The sequence below is a fragment of the Podarcis bocagei genome (genome assembly GCF_964188305.1).
Source record: "Podarcis bocagei genome assembly, chromosome: 2".
Lineage (NCBI taxonomy): Eukaryota > Metazoa > Chordata > Lepidosauria > Squamata > Lacertidae > Podarcis > Podarcis bocagei.
In genome coordinates this window covers 53,148,433-53,169,168 of record NC_138126.1, presented here as the reverse complement: position 1 = coordinate 53,169,168, position 20,736 = coordinate 53,148,433, and the positions used below count along the sequence as shown (strand labels likewise).

General features: G+C 39.6%; 1 protein-coding gene and 1 pseudogene across 14 annotated transcripts in view; one reads left to right on the top strand and one right to left on the bottom strand.

Moving 5' to 3' along the window:
* IQSEC1 (IQ motif and Sec7 domain ArfGEF 1) overlaps window positions 1-20,736 on the bottom strand; it is a 306,192-nt gene that overhangs the window by 13,520 nt on the left and 271,936 nt on the right. For all 13 annotated transcript variants that reach the window (XM_081175976.1, XM_081175978.1, XM_081175977.1 and 10 more), the window contains 8 exons: window positions 14,942-15,103; window positions 11,282-11,404; window positions 9,729-9,895; window positions 8,076-8,215; window positions 7,270-7,299; window positions 3,880-4,005; window positions 3,412-3,511; window positions 502-663 (listed from right to left, as the gene is read on the bottom strand). In XM_081175976.1, coding sequence (XP_081032102.1) covers window positions 502-663; window positions 3,412-3,511; window positions 3,880-4,005; window positions 7,270-7,299; window positions 8,076-8,215; window positions 9,729-9,895; window positions 11,282-11,404; window positions 14,942-15,103 — 1,010 coding nt within the window. The remainder of the gene's footprint in view (window positions 1-501; window positions 664-3,411; window positions 3,512-3,879; window positions 4,006-7,269; window positions 7,300-8,075; window positions 8,216-9,728; window positions 9,896-11,281; window positions 11,405-14,941; window positions 15,104-20,736) is intronic.
* The window catches only part of LOC308579699 (tigger transposable element-derived protein 1 pseudogene), a 146,301-nt pseudogene that overhangs the window by 33,678 nt on the left and 91,887 nt on the right, over window positions 1-20,736 (top strand). The window lies entirely within an intron of this gene.

Below are 20,736 nucleotides of genomic sequence, written 5' to 3'. Positions count from 1 at the left end.
GTACCTCACATAATGTAGTCTCTGGCGCACAAAGCAAAACAAACAAACAAACAAACAAATATCATTAGGTAGCAATGAACAAAGCAATGCTATCAAATTTGCCATGTCTTCATTTGGTTGGGTGTCACTGCACCTTGGTAGTCTGTGTGCATAATTGTATCACAACAGCCTACCAATGCAAATCCTTCTGCCAGACTCCAGATGGCAGTGGCACATAACCATGTGGTAACAGCCAGTCATGGAGTTTAAAAGTGTGGTCAGAGCCCACCAGCTGAAATGGATGCACTTGGACCACTGTAAGTCTCCTGAGGAAAATGCAATATATCAGCACTTAGTAAAACATTCTCGTATTTCAACTGCAGTTTAATCTTGAGTAGTATTCAGTCACACTTTCTGAGCAAATTTTAACTTTATAAAGAAATCTTTTTGTAAATATGCCAAAATAGATTCACCTAACATAATTAATTTTAAATGCTCTACTATATGTACCTTTGTACTTACACTCTATTCTGTGCTTTTCCATTTCTTGTACCTCTGCAACAGACTCCCTCAGATCATCCGTAAATTTCTTTCTGTCCTGGGGATTTGGCGCATTGAAATTTATCAAAACTTTTATATCTGCTCCCGGAACAGCTGATGTGAGCCGTATGCCATTAGGATAATCTAGGAAGTGGTAAAAGGGATATATGTATATTAATTTCTTTCAAGGGTTTTCTGTTCTCTATTTGCATCTCCAAATGTGAAAAAGATACCGTGGTACCTTGGTCTAAGAACAGCTTAGTTTATGAACAACTTGGATTAAGAACGCTGCAAACCCGGAAATAGATGTTTTGGTTTGTGAACTTTGCCTTGGAATAAGAACATGTTTCACTTCCTGTTGAGTGTGTTCCATTTGTAAATTGAGTCCCCCGCTGCTATGGGAAAGCACACCTTGGTTTAAGAATGCTTTGGTTTAAGAACGGACTTCCGGAACAGATTAAGTTCATAAACCAAGGTACCACTGTACATCCCAGTACATCAAAGATTTCCATTACCACATTAACATTTCTTGGTAACCATGTGCAACTGATAGGATAAGGCCTGGAAGCACCTGTGTCTATTGTGCTCCTCCCGAGTAGACCGGGCAGCTTACCCTGAGGGAGATATGTATTGGAGTCTCAGGGCTTCTAGGTCTCTCTGTGTTTCTGGTGTTATTTCAGGTGGTCTAAGATGCCTACAGGTCTGTCACATTCTTTACAGTTTCTGGCAGAAACTGTCCTCTCTGTCACCAACTACCTCCAGGAATAACATGGAGGGTCCGAATGAACACAAGACCTTACTGAACAGCCATTCAAAGGTTACTACAAAACTATAAACTTGGCAAAATCCCACCATTTGTAGGCAGAAAAATGGGAAATGACTTTCTTAGAACCAAGAATGCTGTTGGATTAGTTGGAAGTCCCATCTAGACCAGCACCCTGTTCTTACAGTGGCTGACTAGATGCCTATGGGAAGTCTTCAAAGAGGGCATTTTATGGGGGTGAACCTATGGTTTATCCTGTAGACGGCTACTTGCTGTCATTTTTTCAGCCACATAAGTCTCCTGGGTGAATCAAATGTGTCACCATACATGATGAGGGGCGTTTGAGGGAAAACAACAGTCACCACTCACTCAAGGATTTCCGCCGTATATCACAGACTAGATGCAGTGGTAGACTGAATGATCACTGAAATCCTCTGATGGGGCACTTCTGGTGGTTCCTCACACCCTCAAGACCATCACCAGGGACTCTGGTGAGGCAGGCCCTGCCCTGTGGAACTCCCTTGCAGCGGTGGTTTGGTGGGAACTATCCCTCCTTCATTCATATGTTACTTGAAAACTTTATTGTTCAGAAAGGCCTTTGCAACATGAATTTTCTTGTTAAGTCAATCAGTATTTACTGATGTTAAAATGAATATCGTTATTTTGTGTTTATATGTTGTATTCCGCCCTGTTGTATTTTTTAATGAAAGTGCACCTTATAAAATGGTAAATAGACAAATATCATCACAAGACTGAGAGCTATGGCAATCAAATATAAGTGGGATTACAACCCCGTCATCTGCCCCAATCCTTACATTTTTGAGCCAAAAGGGCTTCTAAATAGAAAAGTACTAAAAGTACTAAATAAAGCATGTTAATACTTTTAATTACTTTTAAGAAAAGTACTAAGTAAAAAAACATTAATACACAGTGATTTATTTGGCCACAGACAGACATTAGAAATGATATTATATAGAATTTTTAGCCATACATATAAAAGAAATATTTAAGATTTATAGTCATTAATCTTAAATCATAACTGTAATGTGAGCTGTAGAAGAAACACTAATATACAACTTTCTGAGGATAAATAAATAAATAAATAAATAAATAAATAGAGTAAGGCAAGAAATGTTTAAAAACCATATAAAATGGATTTGATCACCATCAAAAGAGGATATATAAAACAATGCATATTTTGTACAAAAATAGTACATATACAACTGGATACACAAATGTTCACTTAGATAAATTCTCAGAAAGGGGTATGAAAATATCTTCTGAAGACTCTTTAAAGGTTAGAATTGGCAGGAGGAAGGAAGTTGGTGAATATATTTTCACTGTTACGTGGTCTCTAGTGAAAAGAAACTGCAGACCTTCATGTTTTTAAAATGAAGGTTTGTTCTGGAAAAAGTGGAAGTATCTATTTTGTCTTTCCCTCATGACCTACGAATGTGGAGATAAATACTTTATTTCCTTTCAAAGAATTAACTGATTCCTCAAAATACATTTTACCTTTATCATCCACTCCCCGTTGCCAATCATTTCCATCACCTTGCCAGCTTCTAAATGGAATGCTTTTCACTGCCTTTGCTTTAATTGACAGAATTCTCAGAAGGTATATGAATTCCATTCCTTGAGAACAAGTTGAATCTGACAGCTGCAACATGCAGATAGGCTGGGTGGGATATTTGTAGCTTGCTGCCTTCAGCTGCAATAATGGCTATGCATTGCTTAAAGAAAAATGCTGAAGGGGGAGAAATCTGGAGGAGAGTGTCAGGCTGTGTTGAACCAAACTTATCTTTCTCCCAAATATCCCGTATGTGTACATATACTAAACCATTATAGCTCACATGTTTCAGAGAATCAAGATTTCATACTTTATTTTTTAAAGTCTTCAAATGCTATTCTTATTCTGTTTCATAAACATTTAAATAAATGTGGTAACAAAGCAAAATCACACTATCACGTCAATATAAACAATAGGTTTTCATTGCATTTCTGCAATATCTTTTCTAAAAAATGGGGAAAAACCACTAGATACCTTGCTTCCTCAAGGTATAGTTATTCTTAAGAAATGAGGTGCACCAATTTACCCTTAACTCATATGAGAAGCTAAAAACACTTACACTGATTCTCAAAAAGGAGCACCTGCATTCCATAGAGGGAAAAGGACTGTCGAAAACTGTATGTGACTGAATTCTTCTTCTTTTGAAAGATCTTAGTGACCTAAAAATATCAGCAAGCATAGAAATCAATGTTGGAGAAAGTATTCAGTTAGTTAAAAATACTGAAATGTATGGACAATAAACCCTTATAATATTACACCAGTAAGCATCCTGAAGACAAACTCTGCCTAAAATACCATTTCCATTTACTAGCCCTTTGGCTTCCCTGCACAACTTTCCTAGCTGATCCTGAGCACTGCATACAACTGTAGTTGTATATACAGCTCTTCATCCACATATGAATAACAATCCATGCAGAAACCCACATAGTGCCCCTACATGGATTCGGCATTTAAGTAAGCCCCTTTACTTAATGGAGTCTCTGCATTAATATAATGTGTTATAAAAATATGCCTGTCAGATACATACCACAAGCAGATCATTAAATAAAAATATTTCCCGCTGGTGTAATCCAAGCTTCTGTGGTTTATTTGGATCTGGAACTTCAAAGAGCCTGCAGTAGCAAACAAGTCTCCGATGTGGAAGAGAAAGGACCTGTGGGATATAGTACAATGCTGACTTTAGTCAATTAAAAAGGAGCTCAGTATTATTTAGGTGAAGTCTTCTCCACAACGGTGAAGGAGGAAATAGCTAAAAATGCTGAAAATAAAAAACATTTAAGGAAAAGCTTTTCATTAGCCTCTCTTTGCACCCTTTTGGATTTTCCTTTTTTTGTCATCATATTTATATATTGGTGGTAAACTCATATGTTATTTCATGAAGCCTGTTGTCCAATCATTAACACAGGGTGGGTTAACGCTGGTGGGTTAAACCACTGTGCCGCTTGGGCTTGCCGACTGAAAGGTCGGTGGTTCGAATTCCCACAACGGGGTGAGCTCCCATTGTTCAGTCCCTGCTCCTGCCAACCTAGCAGTTCGAAAGCATGTCAAAGTGCAAGTAGATAAATAGGTACCACTCTGGCGGGAAGGTAAACGGTGTTTCTGTATGCTGCTCTGGTTTCGCCAGAAGCGGCTTAGTCATGCTGGCCACATGACCTGGAAAAAATGTCTGTGGAAGCAGACAAATGCCGGCCCCCCTTCGGCCTTTAAAGCGAGATGAGCGCCGCAACCCCAGAATCGTTCGTGACCGGACTTAATTGTCAGGGGTCTCTTTACCTTTACTATCATTAACTCTTCAACAGTATTCTGATTTTCCTCAGTACGGGGAATAGGTGAAAATAATTCCCCCTAGCTCCATGCCAGTGCATGTATTGTATCTGATACAGTATGGGGACTAAGGTTCCTTTACTTCAAGGTCAATATGGATTTTCCACTGTCTTTTCCACAAGATGCTAGCCTGTTTATACATGGACAAACAGAAGGCTACTAACAATAAGTTTTAATTGCAATGAATTTTTTATTAGAGTCTAACTTCTTAGATTCTGAGTTCTTCTTAGCCCCAGTGCAGAGGAACTGCATCTCAGTTCCTGAGCCAATAATTTTATTTTGGCATCCATGACATCTAAGGAAAGATGCCAAACGTACGGGGGGTGGGGGCGGAATCCTGATCAGCAAAGTGACCTGCCACACATGGTCCACTTTTACAATGATTGATGCAGCATGCACAATTTAAAATTCCTTCCATATGAAGAATATAATATATACTTCATATTCATACAAATGTTTTAACGAAGTGTCTCAAAGTATAACACAAAGTCAGCAAGAAAACGTTTCTCATATTCAGTGAGCTTCTGAGCTCTTGCAGATCAGTTGCCCAATTCTATTCAATACATGGGGAAACTATAGCAAATCTGCAGAATACAGCAGAATAAAGAGTGGCTAATCTGTGGCTCACTAAATGTTGTTGAACTCCAACTCCCATCAGCTCCAGCTACCATGGCCAGTAGTAAGGGATGGTGGAAAATGTTAGCCTCTCCTGGTTTAGGGCATGAATCTTGACTTCCCTTCTGTGAATGGAGCAGAGTTCACTGAACAGATTCCCCACCAACTTAACAATTGGCTCCTGTAGGTTGTGGACGATGTGGTATGGCAGGAGCTGGTGACTGGAGGAGCGAGTTAAGACCCAAACCTAGTTGTTCTAAAAGGTCAAAGCCAGAAATTCATCTTATCAATTAGTACAAAAATTACTGAAGAATTATGGTTTGCTCCAAAGAAAATTCTTATATTTAATTTCTAATATTAAACACAAGTGAAAAGGCAATTTCTTTACTTTTTAACTTTTATTTTAGTTCTAATTTTTTCTTCTAGAGGTAATGCTAGAATACTTGAGGTACCTGAATAACATTACTAAGCATATTCTATTTAATTTAATATGGCAATGAGGTTTCATTGATAACTGGAAGCCTGAATATTTGCTGTCAAAGGTCCCACAATAGTCACCAACAGCAGTATTCCAACATTTATTACCGTATGTGACAATATGTGAAGACCTTCATCTATCCAGTGGTACCTCAGGTTAAGTACTTAATTCGTTCCAGAGGTCCGTACTTAACCTGAAACTGTTCTTAACCTGAAGAACCACTTTAGCTAATGGGGCCTCCTGCTGCCGCTGCACAATTTCTGTTCTCATCCTGAAGCAAAATTCTTAACCTGAAGGACTATTTCTGGGTTAGTGGAGTCTGTAACTTGAAGCGTATGTAACCTGAAGCGTATGTAACCTGAGGTACCACTGTACCTGTCCCCAACCCCTATATATAACAGATAAACAGAAGACATGCAAGGGCACACCCAATGCTCAATGTTCTCCGTTTTGCAGCTTGTGTGTGTGAAAGATCCTAAAGGAATGTCTCAGTCCCACATTCCTCTACTGCATAATCTTGTGCTAAGTTTCCACACTGATTGATTAAGCTGATTAAACACTAAAAACAATGAAAGCAAAGCACATTTATGAAATATTCTGACATTAAAATAATGCAAAAGAAAGAGATGTATGTTTAAATATCTGCAGGTCAGAGGCCATGCACACCTTTGAGGGGAGAGGCAAATTGTTTTTAATCTCAAAATTGTTAGGAAATATGTCTAAGGGCAGCTCACCACAACTGACCTCAGCCAGGTTTATAAACAAAGCTGCCCCCAGTTTCACTTATGCTTGCTGTTATGTTTCCAAGGGGTTGCTCGTGCGCAAGCAGGGCAAACCTCTCCCTGGCTGGCTGCTAATGTAAACTTTATCTGTCCGGAGAGCCACTCGCCTGTGGCCGCCTCAATCACTGGCAGAATCCGTGGGTGGGCGTTTCTTGAACTTCTTCCAGCACAAAAGCTCCTTGACGCCCAGTCTCCGCCTTCCCTCTCTGCGCAAAAGCCTTCTGCGCAGAGAGGGCGTGGGCAGCGGAGGACCCCTTCCTTCCCCGCTTGTCCCAGGCAAGGAGTCGTGGGACTGCCTCGCCACATCCGACTCCTGCACCGCCTCTCCCCTGGAGCTGCGTTTATTCTCTTCCCCAGAAGAGGAGCTGCTCCTCCCGATCCCTGGGGGCTCTCTATAATCCCTCTGGCTTTTGCTCTCTCCCTCTGGCACTGATGGCAGTTCCCTGACACTTGCTAATTACCGTAATTGACTTTTATATTTCATTGTTGTACCAAGCTCTATCTGTGTGATACTGAACCCCACAGAAAAAAGAACAATCTGGCTCCTTTACAAAATGGAAAAGTTTCATTAGGTCAACAATTGACACTTTTAAATATTTAGGATGAGAAAACAATGAACTGCCAAAATCTGAGTAACAACAAAGGATTTAAACATATTAGGGCCCTTCTGACGAGCTTTGCTTACGGAACAGAAATGAATATTAAAGGAAATACCTACACAACCAAGTCCATGGTGTAGAGATCCAATCTACAGCAGAAAAAGACACATACAAGTTAATTAAATTTCAGAGAAATACATATCATATCAAGCAAATACTTCATGGTCTTACTATCACTAAACTCCTATAAAAGCAAACATGCCTATAAATAATGATAGGCATTTATTTTCAAACCCCCTTTTGCATAGTTATGCTGTCACTAAGCAGGAATGAGCACAAGGAATGCTAATTTAATCCTAATGACTTTATTTAATCATTCAAATTGCTTTCTCACAAAGCTTAAATTCTGCGGTGTATTTCTGCAGCTTTCAAAATCCCACTTTCCAGTCTATAAGGCAATGAAAGTTGTATAACTCTACCTCTTCATTTTGGAAAAGCCATTATCTGTAAGCATACAAAGATGCAATGAGTGTGCCCACCTTCCCATATAAACACAACAGCTGCCCCACAACTTTGGAATTCTGTTTCTTTGGACTCTTGCCATATTCCTAAGGTGCAATATGATTTCTTTACTGGCGCTGACTTTTGGTTGTTTGCATTAAGCTGGCACGCAGGGATAAAAAGATGTTGGAATATTTTCATGTTTAATATAGAGGAATAAAAACCTCTATGCTTTAGAGTTGGTGGGATATAAATACTTAGAAAACTAAAGAAACTATATAAAATAGATCCAGTAACTCAGGAGAGACACTTTCTGAGCAGTCATTTATGCCCCCAAAGCTGGATATGGCTCAGTAGGAAATGGTTCAGTGAATAGAGCATATACTTTTGCACATGTAACTCGCAAATGCAAAATATAACTTACCGGTTTCTTTCCTACTATGAGTTTTTCAACCTTTTGGACCTGTGACACATGATCCTCGTTTGTCTTGAGCTCCCGCTTTCGGATTCTTTCATAGATCCCAATAAGCATCTCCCGTGGAATATCTTCACCATCATCTACACCTACAGAACCCAAACATCATTGTTACCAGCTCAAAAACTGCAATACCTCTACACTTCTGCCTTGTAAAGAATGTGATCTAGCTACTGGTTGTTACACTAACATCACTGATACTAAATCTTTGCATGTCATGATCAGTATCTCCGAAGAACCTGCCATTTAACAATTAAAGAAGTGAATTTCAATCAATGACATTTGGATATATAAATATCGCCCCTCATTCTTGTTTAGAATTCCAGGGTAGTATACAATCAATAAGAGTAATCATAAAACATCAGAAGAACGAAGAAAACAGTATTTAAAATATACATAAGATTTAAATGCCCAGATGACGAAAAAGGTGTTCTGGTGCAGAAAAGATTGCAACTGGTTCCAGAAGAATCTGCATAGGGAGAGCTTTCTATAAACACTTTGCTCTCATGTATTATATCTCTGATAATGGCATTTGAAGAGGGGCCTTGGCAGAAGATCTTAACAGACAAGTAGGTTAATAGGGGAAGAGGCACTCTTTTGAGTATTTGGGTTCCAAGCCATTTACACTGAATTGGTCTCCAGTTATGCTCTTTTAAAATCAGTATGATATTTATTTACTTAAAAGATTTCTACCCCTGTCTGCAAAATACACATTTGCCCTATTTTTAGTTATTGATACAACAGTAACCAAGAGTACTGTGGAGTATCAATACAATTAGGTAACAGATAGCAGTTTGTTAACACACACACACACACACACACACACACACACACACACACACACACACACAATGTTAAATGTCCGAGCAATAATAAAACTCAAGTCTTGAAGCACCATTCGTGAAAGATAAAGCACATTCTCAACCTAGTTGCTTTAAAAACATTAATAAAGACTTTCTGCTGTGAATGAAGTTGGCCCATAGACCTGGAGAGGGATGGTTTGCAGTGCAGAAATACAAGAGGCAATCAAAATTACAAGCACCCGCACATTGGTCTTTCAGATATGAAACATTTCCTTTCTCTCCAGAAGTTGAATCTCGGTTTCCTCAGCCTCCTCAGAGTTCTAAAACACTTTTGTAGGGTATAGTCACACAAACGCGTAATATGGAACAGAATCTAATTACTGAATTCTTTTGCGGTTTTTGTGGTGTAGACCATAATGGCAAATGTCTATGCATGTTTACTCATAAGTAAGTCTTACTATGTTCAATGATTTACTTCCATGTAAGTGTGCATAGAATTGCAACTTATTGCTGCAGTTTTTACAACAATGTGCTTCCAAAGCCATGTGGCAGACTTTTCTGCCTCTTTAGTATTTAAGAAACGATCTATTTAGAAACGGGTGCTGCCGCATTGTTAGTAATCAGACTGTTGTCCTTTCCCAAAAACCCTTTCCAATCTTCTCCTGGCCTGGTAACAAATCATAGTACAAATGGCAGACTAATAAAGAAAAATGGGGCTTTTGACATTTTCTGTTCAAGACTGGAGGAAATGAAACAAACCCAGCCTTTAGACCCTGGCAAATTTTTGAATTATGCATACCTCTTAGATTCTTGACAAAATCTTCAAGTTTCATTTTGCGTTCTGGTTTCACATTTGGACTATACATATCTGTGTTTAATAATATGATTGCAAAAGCTAGGATGAAGATGGTATCAGGATTTCTAAACTGTCTCACAACACCTGGATTGCAGATGCAGTATCTCTGGCTACAAAAGACACCGAAATAAGAGTGGTCAGATTCAAGGATGAGTCAATAAGCCTTTTAGAACAAACCAATAAACTGTTTCATTGAGGATACTGGAATTATACTCCTGACATACACATTTAATGCTTGAATATTAATTACCATTCCATCACATTATCTCAGCTAATAATAGTATCTTTAATGCAGATGATGTATTATTATACCCACTCTTTGTAACCAAATTACTATTTGCTGATCTAGATATTCCGGTGGTTAAGGCTAGTCTAACTCCATTACAGTAAGTGCCCTCAGTTTCCTGCAATATTCACTTGTTGTATAGAAATATACATAAAATATACATATACATATTTATCACTGCAGACTGCAAACCATACCTAGTGGATCAAAGAGGATAAAAATTACCCAGATTTGCACAATTCATCAGAAATAGGATAGTGGTGACAATTATACATTCTTTATTCATGGCAAAGTAAGGTAATATAAGACTACTGCAAGTGTAAAACAGCTTATATTTGTAGGGCAAAATATGCAATGGAAAGGCCAAATTTTCTTGGGTTGAGCATCACAGTCCATATGAAGTGCACCACTGACTCAGGTAAACTTTTCCTCCTTCTAACCATGTAGATATAGCCAAAATATGCCAGCACAAAGTCAAACTATGCAACAATATCTGATGCAACTTTGATCCATAATTTATATCTATGCTAATATGCCATTTGTACACATTTCATGCCTAATGAGTCTGACCAATGGCTTCAACAGATCTGTGGCACCCTCTGAGGATAGGCCTCTTTATTTTTAGCATATTGGAAGATTCTTCACATTTCTCCCCACGTCCCCACCATGGATAAAGAACATTTGTCTAGGCTTTAATAAGTTAATGCTCTTTGCTCAGCTAAGCTAAACTGCTTAATTAAAAGGTCAGCGGAGTACATTGCAAAATGTTATAAAGGATAAATGCTTCCATTTCAACAAGATGAGAACATAGAATATTTACAGCACAATCCTTTACATGCCTACTCAGAAGTAAGTCCCACTGCGCTCAATAGGCCTTACACCGGGGTAAGTGGGTATAGGATTGTGACCTTAATTTCCTTTAAAATGTTTAAACCGACAGTAGACATTTCTTTGTTCACATTTAGACTTGATAACATAAGATACAACAAACAAAGCTGCCAGAATCTATAGCCGCCTTTTCCCAACCTAGTGGCCTCTGGAGGTTTCTAAGTACATGTCTCATCAACTCCAGAAGGCTGGTCTACAATATATAATATCGTGAGAACAGAATTTTAGATCAAGATAATATTTAACTACTTCAGCCTGAGTACACTCAAACCTACTACGTATGTGACTAAACCTTGTGATAGCTATCTGTTTACGTCCATACCTAAAAGCTTCTATGAGTCGTTCTACTTTTTGAGCTTCCCCTTGAACACGGATATGAGCTTGGAATTTCCTGAGTGCTTCATCTAGTTCCATAGCTGAGAAGTCCATTTCATCCACAACACAGCTAGGACAAAGAAGAAGAAGAGTTTTGATTTTGCCACCCTCCAGCATACCCCCCCCCCCAGCAATCCACCCTGCCTTCAGTAAAATACCAACTGCTGTACTTAGTATAGTATTCAGTCAGATGAAGCATGCAATGATTAAAGGGCAAAGAGAGAATTATGAGCACTATATATCAATTAAAGAAGCTTATGTAAGCAGGTCATGATTTTTCAAAGACATCTCTCTGGCAGAAATAATAATCACTTTTATGTTCTTCAAAAAGCAATTTCCCCCAGTCAGTAGCTCCATTAGAAAACAACCAAACATTACTTTAATTTACTACTTTACTGAGCAGTAGGGCACGGAGGAACAGACACCAGTCCCCTCCTTGCCTATCCTATGAACGTTGGAAGGGAGGGTGGCAGCAAGAAGACCCGGTGTTCTTTTACTTTCCTTCCTGCATGCCTTTGAGTGGATAGCAAAAGGGGAAAACAATATACTTTCCCTTCTCTGACAGAAGGGGTACCAGTTACCACACACCGTTTTCCCCCTTAAAGTGTTGTGCATAATAACACACCAGTACTCTTTTCAATAACTGGAAAGGAAAAGTGAGAGGAATTGTGTAGCAGACAGTGGAGAGGGGAGAGCAGAGAGGGAGAAAAGGCACTCAGGTGGATAGGGCTGATTTAAAAGGCTGATGCAAAACCATGATTTGTGAAACCATGATCTAATTGCCTTTTCTGCTGCCTGTGAGGTCTACTTGCCAATAAAATAAAATAGAATCTGGAGGTTTCTTTCCTTTTTATTAGGCTTTTGAGGTTATACACAATGAAAGATCAATCTCTACAAAGTACAATAGACTAATGCAGGTGCCACGGTAAGAACGTATGACCCATGCTAAAAGGCTTTTTATTAAAATGCATTGACATATGGCATCAGGGTAAAAATGTTTATGATTGTTCAAATGAGGGGCAGAACCAGGCAATTAAAATGCAGAGGGACAGGTATCAATTCAAAGAGGATACTTTGGATAAAACATATGTGCCAGAGACATTCGCAAAGACACACCATGCACAAGAGTTTAAAAGCTAATACTGGAAGCCACTGATTCAAGTTGTGTGAGCTGTTGTACTTTGTTTTAAATGATAGCATAGATACAAAGAGCATAATGGAAACCTGCTGGGATGGAGAGAACCAGTGGGTATTGGTTATTTCTGGATACAAACTCTACAGAAAGGACAGGGAAGGACAGCTGTTGGAGGTGGCATCACTCTGTACATCAAAGAGGCATACAGTCCCAAAAGCTAGAAATCTCAAAAGGGCAGAGTCTTCCACAAAATATCTGTGGATGGCAGTACCAGGTCTCCAAGAGTAGCTTACTACTGAGCATATAGTATCATCCTCCTGACCAAAACGCCCAGGGTGATTCTGAGATGGACAATGAAATTTTCCTCATAATCTAATTAGCTATGCCACATATCCATAAAACAGCAAACGGTCAACAAATAAAGCCAGGTCTTTTTAGTACCTTGGTTAGCTGTATAATGCAGGAAAACTTGACATATTTCGTAACCCGATGCAACACAGAAATAAATGCCATCTTGGTACCAGACACAAGCTAACATGGGAAGCTTCTGCACTCCTAAGGTTGCTTGTTTTAACTGAACATTGCAATTGCATATTTAATTCCTTTGGCTGCATTCCAGTGCTCAGTTAAGTGCACTCAAAACCTCATTGAATGGCCTTTAAAACATAATAACAGGCAAACAAAAAAGATCCAATGTTTAATTTATAAGATTTTAGTCAATGAAGCAAACATCAAGAGGAGGTCATCAGGGTTAAATTTCCTAGCCTATTTGTAGATCATATGTTTTGGCATAGTGATGTATGGAAGTGAGAGCTGGACCATAAAGAAGGCTGATCGCCGAAGAATTGATGCTTTTGAATTATGGTGCTGGAGGAGACTCTTGAGAGTCCCATGGACTGCAAGAAGATCAAACCTCTCCATTCTGAAGGAAATCAGCCCTGAGCGCTCACTGGAAGGACAGATCGTGAAGCTGAGGCTCCAATACTTTGGCCACCTCATGAGAAGAGAAGACTCCCTGGAAAAGACCCTGATGTTGGGAAAGATGGAGGGCACAAGGAGAAGGGGACGACAGAGAATGAGATGGTTGGATGGTGTTCTTGAAGCTACCAGCATGAGTTTGATCAAACTGCGGGAGGCAGTGGAGGACAGAAGTGCCTGGCGTGCTCTGGTCCATGGGGTCACGAAGAGTCGGACACGACTAAACGACTAAACAACAACATGTTTTGGCATTGTGTCAAATAGGCATCAATAACATTTTCACGTGGTGCAACTCCCAGGACAAAAGCCTCTCTTTAACAGAGTTAGGCAAGATGCCAACATAACGTTCTCATCTACAGGACTGTTTTTAGAAAACATCACTTTGGAATTTAAAATCTGTGTTGCTTTTTCAAGGAAGACCCGTGAGCTGACAGATTTCTGCCCCCCTCCCCACCCCCTAGAAGAAGGCCCTGCTTCACTGTTCCTTTGTAGTACGGAAATATATAGAACAAGTGGGTCCAGGAATAAGATAACCCACTTGCCAAGTATAGAATGCTTCATTAAAGCATATTTATATGAGTGCATTCTGCCGATTAAGGTGTACCACTAATCAACAGGAACCTTAGCATTCAACAGCAATTCTTCATCAAAGTAATGTATACATAATTCTATAAATTTGGGCCAATATGTCATGAGCTGGCATGCAGTACACAGTAAGGTAAAGGTAAAGGGACCCCTGACCATTAGGTCCAGTCGTGGCTGACTCTGGGGTTGCAGCGCTAATCTCGCTTTATTGGCTGAGGGAGCCGGCGTATAGCTTCCGGGTCATGTGGCCAGCATGACTAAGCCGCTTCTGGCGAACCAGAGCAGTGCATGGAAACACCATTTACCTTCCCACTGGAGCGGTACCTACTTATCTACTTGCACTTTGATGTGCTTTCAAACTGCTAGGTTGGCAGGAGCTGGGACCGAGCAACAGGAGCTCACTCCGTCACGGGGATTCGAACCACCGACCTTCTGATCGGCAAATCCTAGGCTCTGTGGTTTAACCCACAGCGCCACCCGCGTCCCATGCAGTACACAGTACAGCACATCAAAACTGAAAATATTGTGGGACTTGCTTTCTGGATGGTAGTGGTCTTCCACATTTTGTCATGTCATTTTATTTTAGACAATGAATTGAGTAATACTTCAAGGAATAATAAAGGACTTATAATCAATAGACACTTTCCTTCTGGATGAGCATATCCTAGGCAATTAAAATAATAATATAGTATAGCAGATAAAATAGCTAAGAACCTCCTTCTGGAACAGTCTTTCTGAGTTGCGGCCATAGCTGTAAATGTATATGGGGAAATAATTTTTCCCTGGTTTTTCTTTTTCTCTGAAACTGCTCTTAGCTTATGCACAAAACAATTGGTGAACATCCCTTTCTTTAAAATCCACATAGTGTACACTTAAATATGCAACAGATGCTTCATATCTGCTACTTACTCCAACACATCCCGGTTAAACTGCTTTTGTCGATTTCCGAGGAATTCTCCAATCATCTGTCTGCTGAGTCCTTTTCTCTGCAGAAGGAAATGAGCAACTCCAACAGGCGTATCTGGCACAAAGCCCCTCTCAATTAGGTACTGGATTCCTTTTTCAGGTTTTCTACAAGAAGAAAAAAACCCCAAATCTCCCATTAGCCACTTTCACAACATAATCAGGGGCATATGTATTTTTATTGTGTGTGTGCGTTTATAATATTTGTTGCTGCATACCACTTAGATTTCTTTGAGGAAATTGTGCTATATAAATATTTTCATAAATAAATTTAAAATAAATAAAATAAAGATTGGGGTTGTCTTAGGGCTTTTCCACAATCAACACAAGGTATACAGTCGTACCTCGGAAGTCAAATGCCTTGCGAGTTGAACCTTTTGGCTCCCAAATGCCGCAAACCCAGAAGTGAGTGTTCTGGTTTGCAAACATTCTTTGGAACCCAAACGTCCGACACAGCTTCTGTGGCTTCTGATTGGCTGCAGGAGCACCCTGCAGCCAATCAGAAGCCGTGTCTTGGTTTCCGAATGTTTTGGACTTCTGGAAGAGATTCCGTTCGACTTCAGAGATATAACTGTACAACTTAAATCATTTGAGGACCAATTTTACTGTTATTACCAGTGGGGAGTAACAATACCGCAGCAGCTATGAAAAAGCATGTGACCACATCTTTAACATAGTGCTTTTTAAAACCTACACCTGCCATTTATTTCTGCAACTCTTAGCAGACTCACAGTTCTTGCTTTGCACAGACCCTTCTCTCAACAGCACCCCCTCCCATCCCATGTGAGAAGCACTGATGAACAATACCAAGTAACCCTCTGGTCCTGCTTCTACCACAAACAGTATGCTGTTTGAAACAGTATTAAACAGATGCTCCTGGAAAGCAGACAAGCTGTGGCATGGAGTCAGTAGCCCTTCCTTGTTTTTCCCAGCATCTGGAGCGGATATAGCCTTTAAATTCTAAGATCCCATTTAGCTACTGTGGTGGACAGCCTTTTTTTAAATATAACATTGGTGTTTTTTTTTAAAAAAAAATATTTTCATATTTAAACTGTTTAACATGGTTGCATCAAAATATATCTTTGTTTACAATGCAGCACATGCCATGCAGCAATTGCACAAAATAAAAATAAAACAACAATGAACACTCAGATAAACGTTTCTACATATATTAACAAAGTTGTGTCAAAGTGTATATACCAAAATTATTATGATTATCACAGAAATGATGTATAGTAATGTGTATTGCTCTGATTGGTGACCATAAATAAAATGTATTTTGTATCAATAACAATTAGAATTTATAGGAAAAGAGGGGAGGGGGAAAATTAAAAATCACACTTCATGCACGCCAGACTGTGCTTTAAACTATGGGTACTGTTCTTTCATGTGTTGAACAGCTATTGCTTGATACATCACCCATTATTTTTTCTATTCCTTTTCAATAGGCAACACCACTCCTTATAGTACTGAATTCAGTAACTCAATTGTTTGCTTTTGTTTGCAAGGGAGCATCATGGGGTGGGAAAGAGGGAGGTAATCTGGGGACGGGGCAGGATCCAGCTCCTCCTTTTGGCACTCCTGCCACTTTACTCCCTATCACATTACTCCCTAATTTGGATAGGGCCTAGTTTGGCACTGAGCTATGCTATGCTATCCAACCAGAAAACTGTAGTTTGATACATCCCCCCAAATCAGCATTGAAAAAGAAATAAAAACCTGTGGTTTGCAATCTTGATTTGGGCTAATCACTCAAACCATAGTGTGCAAGTTCTGACATCACAGCAAACTGAGGTTTCTGAAACAAGTTGGTATTTTATTAAGCCAGGAGTTGTGAGGGAAGGATTGAAAAGTAGAGAGAGGGAGAATGTACATAAAGAGCTTCCCCCCAATCCTCCAAACCATGCTTTGAACAAGCAATATGGTATCTGAATGCACTGAATGCTAAATGCAAGACTGAGACTGAAGTAGTCAAGGCAGACAGAGATTATGCATTCATCTGCTGCTATGTAAACATCAAAAGGTTTGTGTACTGCAACAGTGACCAACCACAATTCAATATTTTCATTGTGCTCTCCATTTTCTAAGGTATTACAAATATCTGAAAATGCAAATGGATTTCCAACTTTGCAGATGGAGTATGCAGCTTTCTGCTCAGACACGTGAAATCAATTTCCAAGAACAAGGTGACCCTGCTATTTTTATACCAAGATGGTCATGTAACCACATCTTTCCTCATGTAGGTTATTGTCAATAACATTACCAAATCTCCTAACATGCTTACTCTGCTGGACTTTGCTAGTAAAAATTTGATATCTGGTAAGTAAAAGAAACAATCAGACTTTTACCCTCATAGCTGAGTACCATAGAAAAACTGCCTCATCATCATGTCTTAAAATCTGCCTGCCTGAAAGTTTACATCTGAAACAAAAAGAATATGTGCTGTTATTCCCACAAGGGCAAGCTAAGATAATATTTCCTTTATTCAAAATATTTCTTTCCTCTGAGCAAACGGAAGAAACTAAAGCTACAATCCTAAACACACATACTATTGAGTATGCTACATTGAGGTCAGTGGGATTCACTTCAAGTAAACATGCTTAGGATTCTGAATCAGAATTCTTTTCTCCATCTGAACTCATTGGTTCTGTACAAAGTGGAACAAGGCGAGATCTATACATTACAACAAGCTTTGTTCCTTTGGCTGAATAAAGTTGTACAACTTGCTTGTACAGTACATATCAATCTTTTCTTTTGGGAACACACCATAATATTCTTTCAGGTTTTGAGGCAACTGAACCTAGTAGTCAAAAATATGCAAGACAATGCTTTACCAATACCATTCATGTCCTGAAGTACTGTATTTTAATTATTCTCCAGAAAGAAAGATTAATGGTTCTGAAGAAGGCTGTTTTAAAGCTGGACTTTCGGGAAAGAAATAGATGGTCAAATGGAAAGAAGGCAAAAGGCAAATATCAAATTAGAAAAGGGGATTTTTATTTGTGCTATTTTTAGTCGTTCAAAGATGACTGGGCATAATGAACATATAAAAATGTGTTTTTGCAGAGTATCATTACAGTAATGCAAAGGAATGGAGAATATGTTATGCTGTAGAATTATTTCCATGTGGAAAATGCTACAGAAAACACACCATAACCTGGATTGTTGACCTGGCCAGTAATGTATTTGCTCATGTAACTGAGGATAGGACTGCAGCCATGTGAGCCAATGTAGAAAAGTGGTTAAGAGTGCTGGCCAGGGTTCAAATTGCCACTCACTGATTTTGTAAGGATAAAATGGGGAAAGGGAGAAGTATGTGTGCTGCCTTGAGCTACTTGGAGAAAAGGAGCAATATAAAAGTAATAATAAATAAAATAAAATAAAAATAATGAAGGCAAAAGGGTTGTATATTTTTAAAGTGAGTGTCTTCTGCACAGGTTCACACACTTTAAAGTAGTATGTGAGAGGTTTCAAAATTCTATGCTGTTCCTGCATGCCTTTTTCACTGGGTGCCAGTTCTGATTCCAGTGTTATTCTAAACGTGCTAGTTTTTCTATGGACAGAGGGGGTAAATACGGACAACCATTTATTGATTGATAGTCTGCTAATATATGCAGAGAGCCACTTGGTGAGACACTAACCCATATTATGTTGCAGATGAGTAACAAGAGCCACTTACAGTATGTATCAGAGCCAATATCTAGGAAAGCAGAGAAATCAAATGGCAGGAAAATATAGAAGACTAGCTAAAGTAGTGGTTCCATGCACACTGTAGCTAGTTACTACTTGAATTAAGGGCAGTTTATATTTACTTGGCCACTCCTTTGGTAGAAGTACACTACATGATCAAATAATTCAAGAGCAGAAAAGCATGTAAACCTCTTTGTTCAGATTTAAAACTTCTTTTCAGTTTTCCCCACTTCAGTTTCTTAAGCTTAATTGTATAGCTTAGTTCTTAATACTTGGGTTCTAAAACAAGGTGGTACTTTCTGTCAGTATCCTAACCTTCTATTAATCACACCCCTGAGGCTCCTCTACAGGGGCGCCGACTTATAAAAAATATTGGGGGAGCCCATGAATAATAAATAATGAATAATAAATGAAAGCTCATGAATAATAAATAAGCTCATGAATATGCAAATAAAGTGGCACCGCCTCCTCGTGAGCGAATAGGGGAGAGCGTGCTGCGCCTATTAATCAGCTCCAAAGGAAATTGGGTGGAGCTTTTGCTCGGGAGGGAGGGCAGGAGGCATGCAGCCCGACGAATTTTTGAGGGGTCTCGGGCCCCCTCAGGCCCCATGGAGTCGGCGCCTATGCTCCTCTAGCAGTATAATAGACCCAGGGGATCACCAAACGCCTCCTAATTGGTTTGGGATTCTTCTCTTTCTCAAGACGTTCTATCCCTTTCTTACTGAACGGAGACCCAAGTAGAGTGTTCACTAACATAGGCACCGACTCGATGGGGCCTGAGGGGGCCCGAGCCCCCTCAAAAATTCGTTTGGGGGGGCTCCGCCCCCCCAATAATCTCGGGCGCCCCTCCAGCAGAGCGCCATCGCCGCCCCTCCCCCAGCCCAAAATGCACAGGGTCGGGCTGCATGCCTCCTGCCCTCCCTCCCGAGCAAAAGCAGAGAAACCCTGGGACAAAGAAACAATAAGGACAGCCCCACTCCAATTCTTTAAACAGGCATTAGGATAAGGTTACCAGATTTTTTTCAATGAATCCAGGGACACTTTTCAACTTCAATAGATTTTGTCGAAATGGGGACGTCTGGTAACCTTACATTAGGACTGACTGCCAGAAACTAGGGAGGCTACAGCAATCTGATGCATGATGGAGAACTACTTGTGGAAATCAACTGCTTACCCAAATACCATTTTTTAATATACTGCTGCTTGTTTCCCCCCCTCCCCATTTCTGATGCTTCCATTCTTTAGCCCTATTGTCCCAAATCCTCACATACTGCAGTCCCTCTCTTCCCTCTTGCAATGCATTCACTACTAATAAATTTTCATTCTCTAAATAGCTGAAAAGGCAGCTGCCTCTGCTTTTCACTTGGATAATCTAACCAGCCTGAATTCCAGGGAACAGTAAATGAACTGGCAAATCCTGACCTCCATAATTACAATCAGACATATGCTTTGCCTTCCCTTTTTATAGTGGGCACTTCACAACAAAATTATATCCCCATCAGCTCTCTAGGTATTGTGGAAATAGAATTCTGCTTAATCCTAGCACGGAGCTCTGTTATAGCAAATTGTGTGCTTGGAATGTTTAATACTAGATGGACCTGATTGGATGGGAGTGATGTAATGACTCCATTCCAGTTTCTGAGGCTATTCCAAGCTGCTAATAATGGTCTCCATAGCCTTCAAAAGGCTGGATTTTCAATATTAGGGAAGGTTTATATATTCTCTGTAAATGACTATAAAGGATCCCCTCCCTACATTTTTGAACGCAGCCAACCCCTCCCTACATTTTTGAACGCAACTGATTCATGCAATGAGCCTTTTCCTCTCTAAGCATATTACTGAGTATTTATTTAAAAGAGAAAAGTCATAAGAAGTCTTTTTGTTGCTATTACGGAGTAATCTACACTCCAGGTGTTGTAAAGACACTCTTTTATACTAAACCCCCAATAAGCTGGCATTCACTTTCATGAAGACCTTTAACAGACATTTCTCATATTTAATAGAATCATAGGATTGTAGAGCGAGAAGGTACCCCGAGGGTCATCTAGTCC